The following is a 19,439-nucleotide window of genomic DNA, read 5'->3' on the forward strand; positions in this document are numbered from 1 at the left end:
CTCAGCTATCAAAAACAATGACTTTATGAAATTCATAGGCAAATGGAGGGAACTGGAAAATATCATCCTGAGTGAGGTAACCCAATCACAGAAAAACACACATGGTATGCACTCATTGATAAATGGATATAAGCCCAAATGCTTGAATTACCCTAGATGCACAGAACACATGAGACTCAAGAAGGATGACCAAAATGCGAATGCTTCACTCCTTCTTTAAAACGGAAACAAGAATACCCTTGGGAGGGAATAGGGAGGCAAAGTTTAGAAGAGGGGCAGAAGGAACACCCATTCAGAGCCTGCCCCACATGTGGCCCATACATATACAGCCACTAAACTAGATGAGATAGATGAAGCAATGAAGTGCAGGCCAACAAGAACCAGATGTAGATCTCTCCTGAGAGACACACCCAGAATACTGCAAATACATAGGCAAATGCCTGAAGCAAACCACTGAACTGAAAACGGGACCCCCGTTGAAGGAATCAGAGAAAGGACTGGAAGAGCTTGAAGGGGATTGAACATATGAACAACAATGCCAACCAACCAGAGCTTCCAGGGACTAAGCCACTACCCAAAGACTATATATGGATTGACCCTGGGTTCCAACCTCATACATAGCAATGAATAGCCTAGTAAGAGCACCAGTGGAAGAGGAAGCCCTTGGTACTGCTAAGACTGAACCCCCAGTGAACGTGATTGTTGGGGGTAGGGTGGTAATGGGGAGAGGATGGGGAGGGGAACACCCATAAAGAAGGGGAGGGTGAGGGGTTGGGGGATGTTGGCCCAGAAACCGGGAAGGGGGAATAACAATCGAAATGTAAATAAGAAATACTTAAATTAATAAAAATCGAAATGTAAATAAGAAATACTCAAGTTAATAAAAATAGTCCAACAGTGTTCTAACAACTAGTGATTTGTAACTTGATTATCAAGAGTTTCAAACACTTGGGGGTTCAAATATTTACTGAGAAAGAAAGAAATGAAAATATTGAACCTGGTATCATCAAATTCGAAAGGGATTCACAAGGCAATGCAGTTTGTCTGTGGAGGAAATGATAAACCGACTCTCCTAATTATTTCATATACAAAATGTGAAATGTAACTTGAATACTTAATACTGCATGGTGTAAAATCTTCAGTGGCTTCAGTGTTGATTATTATTTAGATATATTATTCATTTTTCTTCTTCTAAGGTTTTTCTTACATTTATTATACAGCTTTCCCCAAGATCATATAACTTTTCATTAATTTTATTTTTCATGGATATTTTATGTATTAACATTTCAAATGTTATCCCCTTTCTCCCCTGTCCCATATCCCCTTCACCCTTCCCCTGCTTCTATGAGGATGCTCCAATTTCCACCCACCCACTCCATCCTCAGCTCACTGGCATTACCATACATTGGGGAAACAAGCCTTCACACGATCAAGGGCTTTTCCTCCCAATGATATTGGACAATGCCATCCTCTGTCACATATGTGGCTGGTGTCATGGCTCACTCCCTTTTTACTCATTGTTTGGTGGTTTAATCCCTGGGAGGTCTGGTAGGGTTTGGTTGGTTGATATTGTTGTTTCCTGTGGTGTTGCAAACCCCTTCAACTCCTTAAGCATTTTCTCTAACTCCTCCATTGGGTTCCCCATGTAAAGTTCAATCGTTAGCAGCAACCATCCTCATCTGTACCAGTAGGGCTCTGGCAGAGCCTCTCAGTAGACAGGCATATCTGCCTCCTGTCAGAAAGCAGTTCTTGGCATCAGCAAGAGTGACTGGATTTGGTGGCAGCATATGGGATAAATCCCAAGGTGTGGAGTCTCTGGATGACCTTTTCTTCAGCCCCTGATCCACTCTTTGTCCCTGTATTTCTTCCTGAAAGTATTTTGTGCTCCTTTATAAAAAGGAATGAATCATCTGCATTTTGGCCTTCCTTCTTCTTGAACTTCATATGATCTGTGAATTTCTTCTCAGGTATTCCAGGCTTTTGGTTTAATAACCACCAAGCAGTGAGTGTATACCATGCATGTTCTTTTGTGAATGAGTTACCTCACTCAGGATGATATTTTCTAGTTTCATCCACTGGCCTATGAATTTAATGGAGTCATTGTTTTTGATTGCTGAGTAGTACTCCATTGTGTAGATGTACCACATTTTCTGTATCCATTCCTCTGTTGAAGGGCATTTAGGTTCTTTCCATTTTCTGGATATTTTAAATAAGGCTGCTATGAACACAGTGGAACATGTGTCCTTGTTATATGTTGGAGCATGTTTTGGGTGAATGCCCTTGATTGGTATATTTGGGTCCTCAGTTAGTACTATGGTGATATTTCTGAGGAACCTCCAGACTGATTTCCAGAGTGGTTGTACCAGCTTGAAATCTCACCAAAAATGGAGGAGTGTTCCTCTTTCTCCTCATCCTCACCAGCATCTGTTGTCACCTGCGTTATTGATCTTAGCTGTTCTGACAGGTGTGAGGTGGAATCTCAGGATTGTTTTGATTTGCATTTCCCTGATGACTAAGGATGTTGAACATTTATTTAGACAGTTCTCAGCCATTTGATATTCCTCAGCTGAGAATTCTTTGTGTAGGTCTTTACCTCATTTTTAATAGGATTATTTGATTCTTTGGAGTCTGTCTTGATTTGTTTGTATAAATTAAATATTAGCCTTCTATCAGACATAGAATTGGTAAAGAATTTTCCAAATCTGTTGGTTGCCATTTTGTCCTATTGAAAGTGTCCTTTGACTTACAGAAGCTTTTCAATTTTATGAGGTCCCATTTCTCAATTTTTGATATTAGAACATGCATCGTTGGTGTTCTGTTCAGGAAATTTGCCCCTGTGCTTTTGTGTTTGAGGCTCTTCCTCATTTTCTCTTCTATTAGTTTCAGTGTATCTGGTTTGATATGGGGTCTTTGCTACACTTGGACTTGAGCTTTGTACAAGGTGAACAGAATGGGTGAATTTGCATTCTTCTACATGCTGACCTTCAATTCAACCAGCAATATTTGTTGAAAAGGTTGTCTTTTTCCATGGATATTTTTAGCTCCTTTGTCCAAGATCAAGTGACCATAGTTGTGTTGGTTCATTTCTGGATCTTCAATTCAATTCCATTGATCTACCTGCCTGTCTCTGTAAAATAACACACAGTTTTTTATCACTATTGCTGTGTAATACAGCTTGAGGTCAGGGATGGTGATTCCCCCATAACTTCTTTTATTGTTGAGAAGAGTTCTCATTATCCTGGTGTGTTTCCTTTTCCAAATGAATCTGCAAATTGCGCTTTCTAATTCTATGAAGAATTGCATTGGAATTTTGATGGTGAGTGCATCGAATTTGTAGATTGCTTTTGGCAAAATGGGCATTTTTACTGTATTAACCTGCCAATCCATGAGCATGGGAGATCGTTCCATCTTCTGAGATCTTTGATTTCTTTTTTCAGAAACTTGAAGTTCTTTTCATACAGATCTTTCACTTGTTTGGTTAGAGTTAAATAGTTATACCATTTGTGGCTATTGTGAAATGTGTCATTTCCCTAATTTCTTTCTTAGCTTGTTTATCCTTTGAGTAGAAGATGGCTACCGATTTGTTTGAGTTAATTTTATAACCAGACAATTTGTTAAAGTTGTTTATCAGCTGTAGTAGTTCTCTCATGGAATTTTTGGGGTCCTTAAGTGTACATTCATATCATCTGCAAAGAGTGATATTTTGATTTCTTCCTTTCAAATTATCCCTTTGACCTGATTGTGTTGTCTACTTGCTCTCAATAGAACTTCAAGTACTAATTTGAATAGGTAAAGGGGCAGTAGGCAGCGTTGTCCAGCCCGATTTTAGTGGATTGCTTCAAGTTTCTCTCTATTTCATTTGATGTTGGCTTCCAGTTTGCTGTATACTGTTTTTACTGTTTAGATGTAAACCTTGATGTCCGGATCTTTCCAAGACTTCTAACATGAAGGGGTGTTGAATTTTGTCAAATGCTTTATCAGCTTCCAATGAGATGATTATGTGGTTTTGTTCTTTGAGTTTTTTAAGTAGTGGAGTATATTGATGAATTTCTGTATATTGAAATATCTTTGCCTCCCTGGGATGAAGCAGACTTGATCATGATGGAGGAATGATTTGATGCATTCTTGGATTAGGTTTCCACGTATATTATTGTGTAATTTTACATCAATATTCATAAGGGAAGTTTGTCTGAAGTTTTCTCTTTGTTGGGTTTTTGTGCGGATTAGGTATAAGCATAATTACGGCTTCAAAGAATGAATTGGGTAGTGTTTTTTCTGTTTCTATTTTGTGGAACTGTTTGGACACTATTGATATTAGGTCTTTTATGAAGGTCTAGTAGAATTATACACTAAGCCCATCTTGTCCTGGACTTTTTTGGTTGGTAGACTTTTAATGACTGCTTTTATTTCTTTAAGGGTTTTGGGACTGTTTAGTTCATTTATCTGAGCCTCTTATTACTTTGTTATCTGGTATCTGTCCAGAAAGTTGTCTATTTCTTCCAGATTTACCAGTTTTGTTGAGTATAGGCTTTTGCAGTAGGATCTTAATTTTCTGAATTCTCTCAGTTTCTTATATTATGTCTCCCTTTTCATTTATGATATTGTTGATTTGGATACTGTCTCTCTGCTTTCTGTTTGCTAAGGGTTTATCTCAAAGAACCATCTCCCGGATTTGTTGACCCAGTGAATAGTTCTTTTTGTTTCTACTTGGTTGATTTCAGCTTTGAGTTTGATTATTTCCTGCTGCGTAATCTCTTGGGTGAATTAGCCTCTTTTTCTTCTAGAGCTTTCAGATGTGCTGACAAACTGTAAGTCTATGCTCTCTCCATTTTTGAGGCACTGAAAACTGTTATTAACACTGCTTTCATTGTATTCCATAAGTTTGGCTATATTGTGCCTTCATTGTCATTAAATTCTAAAAAGTCATTAATTTCTTTCTTTCTTCTTTGACCAAGTTGTCATTGAGTTAAGGATTGCTCAGTTTCCATGTGTATGTGGGATTTTTGATGTTTTTGTTGTTATTGAAGAACAATCTTAGTCCATAGTGTTCTGACAGAATGCATAGGATTATTTCAATCTCCTTGTATCTATTGAGGCCTGTTTTGTGACCCATTATTCGGTCAATTTTTGATAAAGTACCATGCTGTGCTGAAAAGAAGGTATATCCTTTTGTTTTAGGATGAAATGTTCTATAGATATCTGTTAAATCCATTTGTTTCATAATTTCTGTTAGCTTCATTTTCTCTCCATTTAATTTCTGTTTCCATGATTTGTCCAATGATGAGAGTGGTGTGTTGAAATCTCCCTTTCTTTGGTGCACTGTATTTGTGCTTTAGTAAATTTTCTTTTATAAATATTGGTGCCCTTGGTTTTGGAACATTGATGTTCAAAATTGAGACTTCATCTTTGTAGATTATTTTTGTTTTACAAGTATGCAGCCAAAGTGTTTGTGTTTTTATTGGCAAGTTGAGTCCAAGAAATTGTGTTACCCGTTATATTTCTTGTTAGAAGAGGATTTATATTTGTGTGACTATCTTCTTCTTGGTTTGTTGCAATAAGATAACATTCTGAGTGTATTTACCCTCCTTGTTTGGACTTTTCTGTTTATTATCCTATGTAGTGTGCTTTCCTTCTTTGCAGTGAACAATGTGTGTTTGATTATTTTTACTTCAATGTTTTTCATATTACATTTACTCAATATGAAACTTAAAGCTTTGGTTTATCATCATTTCCTCTACAGACTAACTGCATTGCCTTGTGAATCCCTTTCCAATTTGATGATGCTAGGTTCAATGTTTTTATTTATTTCTTTCTCTGTAAATACATGAACCCCAAAGTGTTCAAATTCTTGATAATCAAGTTACAAATAACTAGTTCTTGGAACTCTTTTGGCCCTTTATACTGCTTAGTATCCTGGTTTTCACTTAATTTCATTCATTTGTTTTTGTATTGCAGAATTCTTTTTATTCAAATTCATAAATTTATGTAAAATTGTAAAATACTTGCTTTCTAAGTTCAGCTCTGGGTGACAAACCAACTATTTAGGTATCATACTGTGTAAATAAGAAAAACCTTGAAATAAAAAAAATCAGTCTCACAAGGAAATACAGTTCTGTTAACTGAAACAAAGGAAAACACACTTTATATGAAAGGACATAATTAACTTCTAAGCCCCCACTTGTGTAATGGACAATACACAAGATACAGAATGAGCAAACATAACATTTTCTCATGGAGTTACAAAACTGTATCAGGACTATTGAGGTAGAAAAAGATTAAAAACTGTATAGGCTCTTACATATTAACATTTTCATATCTGAGCATTTGATATTGGAAGCCCAACCAATATCCACTTCCTGGGGAAGACTATGCCTCCTGCACTCAGTATTTCTCATTCACCTGTGTTGTATTTTATCTTGCTAAGGTGCCACAGCTTTTTACCTGTAGATGTTAGCATGTCTATTTCTTATCATGTTCTGATTTTTGCATTTAAGAAACATTATACAAATGTGCAGATTAAATTTTTTACATTTATGCATATAGTTGTATATACATATATAGAAAAAGATAAATGAGAATACATAGTAACTACCAAATAAATGCATGTAGACAAAAGAATATGTAGATTTGTAATACATAAAAGTTCATAATTATGAACCAAATGACCAACTTACTTAAAAAATAAAGCACAAAACTATTTAGATCTTAAAAGTTATAAAATTATATAATCTGAAAACAGAAACATTGATGTAGACAAGAAGTATAAGGGATAGAAAATATCACCAAACACCTCAAATTTCACTAATTCATAATTACTCTCTCTAGCCCTAGACAGGCTTTCACAAGTATAACCTTGAAAAAGGGCATAGAACTTCTCTTTTTTCATTTCAGCTTTCATCAGGAACTCTTAGTATGTATTGGTTCAGTCTGGCCTTCTACAAGCTATACATACACTGCCAATCCCTCAAAACACATAAAATATATTTTTAGTCTTATAACAGGTAGACATCCCATGTTAAAGATGAACACGTAGTTGCTGGTTGTTTCCTGAAAGGAATATAGACTTATTCATCTATGCTCAAATATTTACAAAGGCATTAGTCCCCATAGGAGCTGCTAAACATGACAACCTGTGCCAATGACACATGAGAAATCTTGGGGAAGAAGATGCAGTTCGAACACTGAAGCTCTGAGAGGGTGTGTTCATTGAATACATAAGAGTGAATGTACTCAGTTGAATGACCCAATGGTGATTTTAGATTATGCTCTAATGATTCCTATGTTTTCTACACAGGATTTCCTCACAAAACTACCAATTTGTGATGGCCTTAATTTTTGCCATAGAGGAGATCAACAGAAACCCCATTCTTTTACCTAACATGACGCTTGGATATAATATTCACAGTGCTGGGTCCATTGAAAGTGAGACAGTAATAAATTTACTCAAGTGGCTCACAGGGCAGAACAGACTCATTCCAAACTATACATGCAAAACCAAGGAAAAATCTGTGGCTGCAATCACAGGAACAACATGGGAAATTTCTTCCTTAATTGGAATATTTTTGGGTCTTTATAAATATCCACAGGTGAGATTAGATGCATGAGAAGAAAGCAAAATATTCTCATTTGGTTTCATAATTTGTGAACCATGAAAAATCATAAGGGAATGATTCGTTTTTGTATGATTCAAAATGATAATGTTAGGCTGGAATACAGCAAAATTCAAGGTTTCAGTGCAACCAGGAAGATAAAAGTTCAGCTGCTAGCTTCACACTTACCCTCATTACAGCAACCCAGATACAAGATAATCCCTGTGTCCACCTTATCTTCTCTCCAGGGCAAAAGACATGAAGCCCAGGGATGAAAAGAGACCCTACCTCAGAAGAATATGTGAAGAAAAGTAGAGAACACCTGCTGCCCCTTTTAGCCTTCACATGAATACATACTCTGTATGCATTGTAGTAGGCTGGGCACACACATTTTTATACGCGCGCACACACACAAACACACACACACACACACACACAGTGAGAGAGAGAGAGAGAGAGTCACTGAACTAACTATCCAAGCATTCCTTTAAAATAAATACATTTAAAGCTACATACTTTGAGATATTACTGTCTTAACATTTCTTCTGCTTGAAATGTACATACAGGCCTTAGGAAATACACACATGTCTACAATAAAAGGCAGTATTCCAACTCATTTTCCAGAATCATAACCCAGCACTAAACTTGACTTTAAATAAAAATTTGGATTTCTAAACTTTAAGTCACTGTGTTATAAGCAATGTTTCTGTGATTTCCAGAACTTCCTCATTAATGTCTATCCCTGCTTGCATTTTTACAGCTGAGCATTGGACCTTTTGAACCAAGTATGAATAACTCTGAGAAGTTTCCTTTTCTGTATCAGATGGCTGCCAAAGAATCTTCTTTGGCCTTAGGCATGGTCTCATTGTTTGTCCATTTCAAATGGAATTGGGTGGGGCTGGTCATCTCAGAGGATGAGAATGGTGTTAACTTTGTCACAGACTTGATTCCACAAATGGAAAGAAACACAGTCTGTGTAGCCTTCATGGAATTTATCCCAGTTACTCACATGATGGACCTGGATAACGCTTATGAATACCCTATTCGGATTATGAGATACCCAGCCAAAGTTGTTATCGTGTACGCTAACACTGACTCTTCCTTAGGTGTGCTGTTTAGAAGATGGGAATATATACTTCCATGGAGAATCTGGGTTACCACTTCACAGTGGGAAGTCATCACTTCTATGAGACATTTAATTCTTGACTCATTCCATGGAACTCTCATCTTTTCACAATGCCAGGGTGATATTTCTACTTTTAAAGAGTTTGTAAAGACAGTGAGACCTTCCAAATACCCAGATGACATTTTTCTTGCAAGACTGTGGGAGATTTACTTTGATTGTGCAATATCTTATGCTACCTGTAAATCATTAAAAAATTGTTCATCTAGAGGTAACTTGGGATTGTTACCTTGGTACCACTTTGACATAGCTGTAAGTACTGGCAGTTACCACGTATACAATGCTGTATATGCTGTGGCCCACACCATGCACAAGATGCTTACACAAAAAGGAGACCTACAAGGAATGAAAAACGGAGGCAGCATGGATTTTCCCCCCTTGAAGGTAATGGTTTTACTTTTGATTCTGTAGACTGTCACAAATGTAACTTTTTGGAATTGACCCACACATACTCTAAACAAATACCATGGGGATCTTTCTAGAAGACAAGTTTTCTAGACTATTTAACTGACTGGAAGAAAAATCTATACCTGGGTGAAACTGAGTGTCACCTTCCCAATCATACAGAAATAAAAACCAAGATAAAAAATGTTTCTGTTAAAGGTGCTGTCAGTCTCATACCCTTCTAAGGTTCTCAACAGTAAAATCAGAATTTTTTCCCACCTTGTTCTTATATGTGAAAAGGAGTGACATCATATTTAAGGTCCTAAAAATTGTACAGTACCAGCAAATTAAATATTCTTAAAATATCTCATGCAACTGTATCAACTATAGATACTTTCTTAAATTAGTCACATTGGCTCTCATAAAATAGGTGGACAAAGGCCATATATTAGAAATGGATTCTTTTACTCCAATTAAGACATTATAGACCAGCATCAGGATGGACTCAATTTGACAGAATTTTAATGAAGCGTGTCACATAAATTTCCATAATCAAGAGCAGTAAGATATGAGTATGCTCTTGCACAGCTGGCTCCCTTCAGCATATTCAGTTCAGGCACAGATTATGAAATAAACCTACTTCAATTAAGGATGGGTATTCATACCCCACTTAACCCAAATGACAGAACTCACATAGACATAATCATAGTACAACATATCCTAGACAATTTTACACTGATAACTCAAAACTGATGCCTGTAGACTATCAGTCTCATATGCAACGTGTCCATGTATCACAAACTTTGCTCACCAGTGCTGAAAATCATTAGGATGCAAAAGAAACAGTAGATTTATCTCACTATCCTGTTAAAATACTATTATGGTACTTATAATGTCAATTCAATGTAAGTATACATATTTCCCAATCATATATGCCTAATGTTATTTCATTTTTTGTTGGGATAAATGAAAATGTGAATGTGACATAATTCAGACACTTAACAATAAAAATTACAATTATGAATCATAAATCTTCCTTAGCTGAACTCCCTGCTGAAGAACATCAAATTCATGAATCCTGGTGGAGATCCGATATCTTTGAATCCTTCAGAGAAATTGCACATAGATTATGACATTCTGAACTTCTGGGATTTTCCACAAGGTCTTACATATAAAGTGAAAGTAGGAACATTTTCTCCATATTTTCCACCTGGTCAACAATTGTCGATTTCTGAGGACAAGATAGAGTGGAGTATAGGAGTGGAGCAACAGGTGGGTGGAATCTTACACTATTCTGTAGAGAACTCTGGTAAAAACCATGTAAAAAGCCTTGGTGAGACTGATGCCTCCACATAAATTAAAAGATGAATCTAATGATAAAGTTACAAACTTACTTTCCATGTTCAAGTGTTTCTTAATGTGTTTACCTTTGCCAAGAATTAGCACATTCTTACCAGTGTTATGCATGATTCTAAATATATATATATATATATGTATGTATGTATGTATATGTATATATGTATTAATCTGTTGATAAGTATATATAATATATAGATAATGTGTATTTTAATAACATAAATTAATATAAATAAATAGAATGAACATGCACAATATTAAATTCATTATTACCCAATCCTGTACTATAGTTACAAGGTTAATTCTTTATGTCCTCATTTCTATAATATCCTCAGATTCCTGTCTCTGTATGCAGTGAAAGTTGTAGTCCTGGATTCAGAAAATCTCTTCAGGAAGAGAAAGCTGCTTGCTGTTTTGATTGTGTCCCATGTCCAGAAAATGAAATTTCCAATGGAACAGGCAAGTGAGTGCATTAAAGATGAGGTTCTCACAACTGTTTTTAATCCACATACTGAAGGTAAAATCAGGCACAAAAGATGTACACAGATTACATTGTTAAGATATTGTCCTCATAATTAATAGTTATAGTCAACAACATAGCTTCTTCTTATAGTGTATATTTAGGGATTTATATGATTACAAGCTGTATTTAATTTGGTTAATACTTGTTGAGAATGTGAAAGAAAGCTAAGAATAATTTTTTTCTAAAGAATATAACAAGTGGCTTCTAGATATAAATAATTATGTCTAGTTTTGTCCAGTCTTTTTGACCTATATTTGCACCATATTAAAACCATTAATCTGTCACAAGGTCAACTTTAAAATTCCCAGAACAAATCCTGAAATAGATATGATATTAATAGACAGTAGATTTGTCTTAATTAATTCAGTCATTCGAGAGATGGCTTAGTAGTTAATAGAAGGATCTTCCCTTTTAGTGGAAATGGGTGTGAACTCCACTAGTTATGTGTTGGCTTGAAACTCTTTGTAATTCCAGGCCCAAGGATCTGACACCACATTTTGACCAATCTTGATAGCATACTCATTTCTGGCACAGACCAACATATATTAAAAATATTCAATCCAAACAGCATGGGTACTAATAGATTCATATGTCTCATATATAACAATATATGGCATAAAATTCTTCCAATGTAAAATCCTGTTTCCTGATATCTGTAGCTCAAATAAGTAGGTAATAAAATCTATGGAGATGCACAATTAGGGTTATGTGCAAATTCCTGCAGAATGAAGTAAGTGATGCTACACACATGTAAGAGTTCATCATGGCTTTTTAAAAACGTTTGAACCAGGATATAAGATGACTAAAGGACATCATAAATGTTTCTTAGTATTGTCAGATATGACTGAGTATAATAGTTAAATCAGTAAATATTGTATTTCTTGAATAAAACCCACACCCCAAAATTTAATAGATCAATCTTTTGAATATCATTGTACTGACTGGTTTTGTGTGTCAACTTGACACAACCTGGAGTTATCACAGAGAAAGGATCCTCAGTTGGAGAAATGCCTCCACAGTTCCAGCTGTAAGGTATTTTCTTAATTAGTGATCAAGGAGGGAGGGCCCCTTGTGGGTGATAGCATCCCTGGGCTGGAAATCTTGGGTTCTACAAGAAAGCAACCTGAGGAATCCAGGTTAAGCAAGTCAGTAAGAAACATCCCTCCATGGCCTCTGCATCAATTTCTACTTCCTGACCTTCTTGAGTTTTAGTCCTGACTTCCTTTGGTGATGAACAGCGTGGAAGTGTAAGCCCAATAAACCCTTTCCTCCCCAACTTGATTCTTTTTGCTGATGTTTGTGCAGGAATAGAAACCATGTCTAATTCAATCATGTATATACAATTATTATTATATATACATTATAAATCACACATGCAATGCATGCATGCAATGGTGCACATAATATAATGGTGCATTATATGCAATAGACATGTGATGACAATCATGTAATGTTTGCACATTACCTCATCATCCTTGAGATGTAGGTATTTATAGACATGAGAAAGGCAAATGAATCCTATGGCTAACATAATATTCACAGAAAAGAGACTGTAACTAGTTCTACTAAATCAGGCACAGGAAAATATTATTCAATATCTACTTTTGATCTAAATTTTTTGAAATCTTATCTTGAGAAGTAGGGCAATGAAATAGACAAAGGAGGTGCAGAATAGAAAAGAGAAATTCAAAGTATCTGTACTTAAACAGACAGTATATATGCCTAATAGACCTTAAAGACTTTACCAGAAATATCCTACAGCTGATGCACACATTCAGGAAAGTAACAAGACACAATATTAACTCAGAAAAAAATGCTTCTTAAATAAAAACAAACTCCTCAGGAAGTAAATAATGGGAACTGAATACACCTTATAATAATTAAAACTATGGAGTGGAACTGGAGTACACGGAAACATTTCAACACTGAAGTAAGTAATTGAAAAACCTACTGGAAGGTAAAAATAACTCCCTTCCAAATGAATAGTGTCTTGGTTGGGGCTGTATTGCTCTGATAAAACATTAAAATTGTAGTTAAGGGAAGAAATTCTTTGTTTCATGTTTTAGCTCTGAGCTTAAACTCTACCACTTAAGGAAATCAGGCTAAAAATAGAAAGCAGAAAGTTTGGGGCAGAAAATTACAAAGAACCCATGGGATAATGGAACTTACATGCTTGCTTCACATGTTTGGCCAGGATGCTTTCTGAAACAGTGTTATATCAATTGTCCAGTAGTAGCCACAACCACACTGAGCTGTCCCATCCCACATCAATCATCAATCAAGAAAATACACCAAAACGTTGTCCACAGGTCAACCTTATGGTTGCTTTTCCTTTTGTAAGACTATTTTTGCAGATGTTTATACATTTGTGTCAGGTTGTCAGAAATCAACAAGCACATGCATCATCTCCAAAAGCAACCCAATACACATAATCTATAACCTATTCTATGTACACATGCTCATCCATGATAATAGCTCTTTTACTTACAAGAGTTAAGACAATGAAATATCCTCCATATTCATCAACTAATGAATGGATAATTAAACTATATACAAATACACATAAAAGAATAATTTCTTTATGAATATGAAATTATCACACTCCCAGGAAAATGAATGTTAATGCAAATAAAATTCAGTGAGGTAATGCAGACAAAGAAGTAATACTACCATCAAAAATCATATATGTGTGTGTATGTCTATATATCTATATATCTATATCTACAAATGTATATATCCTTTAAAATTTTAGATATGGTTTTAAATTGAGTATGTATAGAAGTCAGGAAACTACAAATGGTTCATAATGCTGAGAAAAGATGATTAAAAAATATAATAATGAAAAAACAAGGACTTGGAGAGTGCGTGTCTGTAATTGATTAGAAGAGTAGAAGAGGAAGAATGGCAGAACATAACTAATACTAATATCTTTTCAAAATGTCATAAATAAACCCACACATGCTGAAGCTTCAGAACCTGTACTTTGCAGACACAGAATTTCACTGGAGTAATCCTATATGGAGAGACAGTGCATGGCAGATTCACCACTAGCTATCAAGTAAAAAGCCACAAGCCACATATATGCTATAATCTTTCAAGGGGTTAGTCAATGAAGTAATAGAAACAACCCCAAATCCTTGGTAATTCTTCACAACATAATCTTAAGTTCCGATTGCTGTTATAGAAACCACATATCTGAGACATAAACAAGGAGAAAGCATGGAAAACTGACCTAGAGGCTTTTTCACTGCTGATTAATGGACAGAGGATTAGACAGTCTCTAAGCACAAGACTTTGGATAAAACATATCAAAAATCTTACTGTGATATAGAGGGTATTTCAGAGAGAAAATATCTAATATGGAGGGAATCTCATTAAAACACAGGAAGTTCTAAAGCAGCTTAAGTAACAAATGTCACAGAGAATATCCTTAATCTCAGTATGTAACATTTTTAACGCCTTCAGAGACTCTGTGAAAATGTCCAGATACATTAGAACACTCGCTGCCAACATGAATAGAAGCAGGATGGATTAAAGTTAGAACGTTTTTAAATAAAAGCTCAGTGAAGAAAAAGAGATAAGCCCAGATCCCTGAGAAAACAAGAACCATGTGAGGTTTCTGGAGACACTATGCACCCTGTGATGTTGTCAGGAAGCTGTGCTAAGATCTCCAAGTTTCTAGGGTTTTTATCACCTCTTTTGAGGTGAACTTGTGATTTTGGATGTTTTGAATTATGTCTCAAATTACTTGTCTAGTAGTGTGACAAAAAATGATTTCTAAGACAGCATATAAAAGAAAAAAAATATTTAGGGCTCATGGTTTCATAGCATAGTAGATTCCCTTCAAAAAATCATGGTGAGCAAGGAAGTCAATTGTAAAGTTCAATGTTCTAGCTATCATTAAAAGCTTACTACTGATCCAGAGGCATCACAGGAAAGATGAAGAAAAAGGAAGAGCGAGAGAGGAGAATGGTAGAAACAGAGGCACAGAGAGACACATAATAGGGCACCAAGAGCAGAAATGAAGTCAATGCTATGGTTAACATATACAGCCCCCATTATCTGAGAAGCTATTAATCTTTCCAAGCAACTAATAAAGCAAAGTCAATTTTTAATGGAATGACCTGTAGTGTATGTAGCATTCTACATATTGCACCATGGTCCATGATTGAGTCAAAGACCACCTAACCAATACCCCAATGATAGGTCTCAAAAGCCTTCTTTGGACTTGTTGCTCAGAGCTATCCAAGAGTCTACCAAAGTATATAGCCTCTTCTGTTGACCCGGTTTCTGGCCAAGAGGTGTAAGTGCCTATTGTCAAATACACTTAGCACTTCATAAACTGAACCAGAGACTCCTGAGTTAGGACTGACATAAATGACCTCTCCTAACTAGTAGTATTCATGGAAACAGAAGGCATCATGCAAGCTTCTGAAGAAGAGAAGCAACAACCAGACCTACCCACCTATGATACCTCTGAACCATTGTAACAACTAGCATGCGATGATGATGACTATCAGTTCTGTGTCACTACACATACCTTGATAGAGCTCATCATTTCCATATCTGGACATAACATGGGCTTGTGAAGATAGATAGTATATCTTTATTTGAAATTGAGTTATAGTCATACCCACAGCTAAGTTTAGTCTCCACCTATTATCAAGAAGATCACTTTCCAACCCATAGAGTTCACTACAAAATACCACAACCGCTCAGAATATAGAGCTGTAGACACAGTCCCAATAGTAGAGACATCTACAAAACACACACAAAATCATACAATTAAGGTTTCTAAAACGTTGTGAAAGAGGAGGAAGAAATATTTTAACAGCCATAGTACCAACAAGTTTAGTACAACATATATCAAAATCTGTACATAAAGGCTAATCAGTATGTGTAACCAAAGGTAAAGTGAAACAGTTTTCATGTAAAATAAGACAAAAGATACCACATGGTCCTCAGTACTACACAAAATACTGTTGATAACTTGCCAACTTATAAAATGGGAACGGGGAAGCTGGAATAATGAACACACTCCACCAACAATTTCTATGTAATTAAAATAAATTAACATTATGTTAATTTATAAGTTATAATTTATAAGTTAAAACTTTCCTAGGTAGTTTGCGAATTGTCTTCCTTGGAATACTTAGATGACTACCTAGTACCTCAGTTAAACCAACAGGGTCTAGGTTTTAGGAATCTAACTTAGTGCAATAAAAATGTGTTTTGTACTGTTCCAATATTCACATTTGGTTATGTAGTTCACCAAATCAACTTTAAAAAAAAGAATTTACGTCACCTTCCAGCTCACAATTTATCATGAAGGGAAGTTATAGAATAAAGTCAAGGCAGGAATCTGAATGCAGAAACTAAAGGAGAGCCCATGGACCTGCTTACTACCTTGCTCCCCATAGCCCATTTAATGTATTTCTTAAAATAACTGAGGATGAATCTCCAAGGTTGGCAAAGGCCACAAGTGGGGAGAACCACCAACTACAATCATTAAGAAAATACCTCACAGACTTGCCTATGACCAACCATATGGAGGCAGTTTCTCATTTGATATTCCCATTTCAAACGTGCCTTCATTTTGTTCTACGTTAAGAAAACAATAACCAGCACCAGAGCTGATATTTTGGAAATATAAATTTGGATGGTTCCTAGTTCATTATGCCTTCATACCAATTAATGGGATTCCCAAAGACATCAGCATGTTTTTGGGTCTTTACCTTTCTCTCACATGAGACAAATATAATAATACTGTCCAACAGGTGTCTTCATGCTGCAGAGAACATAAGATTCAATGTTCTAGATGTAATAATAAATAACTTTTCCCTTCATGGATTCCTTAGCACAAATTATAATAGCATAGCATATATATTATAAAAATAAATATAGTGCTTTAATTTGGAGACAAGAGAAAAGTGCCAGGAATACACATTAGAAAGGAAAAAGAAAAGACATTCGCTTATTTACATGATTCTAATTAATTGGATATAATCTTGAAAGAGAAACCCATTACCACTTTCCATCTGTGCACAAAAAAGTACTTGGCTTACATTTCAGAATGAGAAACATTCAGGCATGGTAGTGTACAAAGAGGAAAGATGTTGAGGTTGTAGTATCATGTCACATTGCATTTCTTGCCAGATATTGATCAGTGTGTGAAATGTACAGAGGACCAGTATGCCAACACAGATCGGACTCTCTGCATCCAAAAAGCTGTAACATTTCTGGCTTTTGAAAACCCCTTGGGGATGACACTCGCCAGCATGGCCCTATGCTTTTCTATCCTCACCTCATTTGTCCTGGGGATTTTTGTAAAGCACCAAAACACTCCTGTGGTGAAGGCAAATAACAGTACTCTCAGCTACATCTTGCTCATCTCCCTCACCTTCTGCTTTCTTTGCTCATTTCTATTCATTGGTCAGCCCAATGCAGTCACCTGCATCCTGCAGCAGACCACATTTGGAGTTGTTTTCACAGTGGCTGTTTCTACTGTCTTGGCAAAAACCACTACAGTCATCCTGGCCTTCAAGAGCACAGCACCAGGAAGAAGGTTGAGGTGGTTGCTTATATCAGGAGCACCGAAATTCATCATTCCCATCTGTACACTAATACAAATTGTCCTCTGTGGAGTCTGGCTGGGAATATCTCCTCCATTTGTGGATAGAGATGCACACTCTGAACATGGTCATATCATTATTATGTGCAACAAGGGCTCAGTAACAGCCTTCTACTGTGTGCTGGGATACCTTGGAGCTCTGTCCCTAGTGAGCTTCACAGTAGCTTTTATGGCCAGGAACCTGCCTGACACCTTCAATGAAGCCAAGTTCTTGACCTTCAGCATGCTGGTGTTCCTCAGTGTTTGGATCACATTTCTCCCTGTCTACCACAGTACTAAAGGAAAGATCATGGTGGCTGTAGAAGTCTTCTCCATCTTGGCCTCCAGCACAGGTCTTCTAGGTTGTATCTTTATCCCCAAATGTTATATTATTCTTGCAAGACCTGACATGAACTCATCGAAATGCCAACGAAATAGAGTTCAGTGGAAATAAGCTGGTTTTAGAATACCTCAGATTAGTTTTAGAGTTTTGTGTACTCTAAATAAAGTTTGTCAGGTTACAGACTTGTATATCTTGGACACATGCCAGAAGATTGAGTGAGTGATTAGCTATCCAGTGGTTTTATGTCAAGGACTACATTATGTTGAGCTGTTTTAGACATTTAATCAGACAGCTATAACTCAATATAATTTTAAACAGTTTTTATTTGTATATAAATGCATTCTGTTACTATAAAAGGACAGGAGAACGGTACCATTATATCTGAACACAGTATTTGAGGTAACTTATATGCTCAGGCTATGGTCACTGGTATTTGTTGCTAGTATAAAATTTTCCTTAGAATATTTGAGGTAAAATTTCTTTGTATGTTTGATTATTTGTAACTTCAGCCACTTTGCAATGCTAAGTACATTTTCCATTCCAGTCATATGAATTACAACATCAGAAGTCATGACTACATCACATTGTTAAATTTATTAGAACATAACATCACAATAAAATCACATTTCTGGTATGTGAATGATAGTATTGAGAGAGAATACTAACCTAATAGGAAGGATCTATCTCAATGCTTGGAACTACATCCCATCGACAAGATTTCAGTGGTGAATATAAAGAGAAAGTAACTTAAGCACCAATATTTAGGAATCTCTTTTCAGTTTTTAAATTTTTTATTAGATATATTTCTTTACTTACATTTCAATTGTTATTCCCCTTCCTCGTTTCCTGTCTGTAAGCCCCCATCCCTTCCCCTCCCACTCTCCCATCTCAGTGTTTCCCCTTACCTCCCTCTTACTGCTCCCCATATTCTCCTGCACTTGGGGTCCAACCTTGGCAGAATAAAGGGCTTCCCCTACCCCTGGTGCTCCAACAAGGTTATTCTCTGCTACATATGCAGTTGGAGCCCTATGTCGATCCATGTATAGTCTTTCGGTAGTCGTTCAGTCACTGGAAGCTCTGGTTAGTTGGCGTTGTTGTTTCTATGGGGTTGCAAGCTCCTTCAACTCCTTTAATACTTTCTCTAATTCCCCCCGAGGAGGTCCTGTTCTCAGTTCAGTGGTTTGCTCATAGCATTGACCTCTGTATTGGACATTCTCTGGATGTGTCTCTCAGGAGAGATCTATAGCCAGTCCCTTTCAATATGCATTTTTTAACTTCATCAATTTTATCTAGTTTTGGTGGCTGTATATATATGGGCCACATGTAAGGCAGGCTCTGAATGATCTTTCCTTGAGTTGCTGCTCTAAACTTTGCTTCCGTATCCCCTCCTATGGATATTTTTCCTATTTTAAGAAGGAGTGGGAGCATCTGCGTTTTGGTCATCCTTCGTC

General features: G+C 36.3%; 2 protein-coding genes across 2 annotated transcripts in view; both read left to right on the plus strand.

The window, feature by feature from the left end:
* Window positions 1-18,099, plus strand: part of LOC116885728 (vomeronasal type-2 receptor 116-like) — a 36,076-nt gene extending 17,977 nt beyond the window's left edge. Inside the window, exons 2-7 of the mRNA XM_032887038.1 lie at window positions 7,295-7,586; window positions 8,350-9,156; window positions 10,198-10,428; window positions 10,848-10,975; window positions 11,049-11,050; window positions 17,192-18,099. Of these exons, the coding sequence (XP_032742929.1) occupies window positions 7,295-7,586; window positions 8,350-9,156; window positions 10,198-10,428; window positions 10,848-10,975; window positions 11,049-11,050; window positions 17,192-18,099 (2,368 nt within the window). The remainder of the gene's footprint in view (window positions 1-7,294; window positions 7,587-8,349; window positions 9,157-10,197; window positions 10,429-10,847; window positions 10,976-11,048; window positions 11,051-17,191) is intronic.
* Window positions 1-19,439, plus strand: part of LOC116885902 (NXPE family member 3-like) — a 460,690-nt gene that overhangs the window by 42,122 nt on the left and 399,129 nt on the right. The gene's annotated exons all lie outside the window — the stretch shown is intronic.

Source organism: Rattus rattus, chromosome 16 (assembly GCF_011064425.1).
Source record: "Rattus rattus isolate New Zealand chromosome 16, Rrattus_CSIRO_v1, whole genome shotgun sequence".
Taxonomy (NCBI): domain Eukaryota; kingdom Metazoa; phylum Chordata; class Mammalia; order Rodentia; family Muridae; genus Rattus; species Rattus rattus.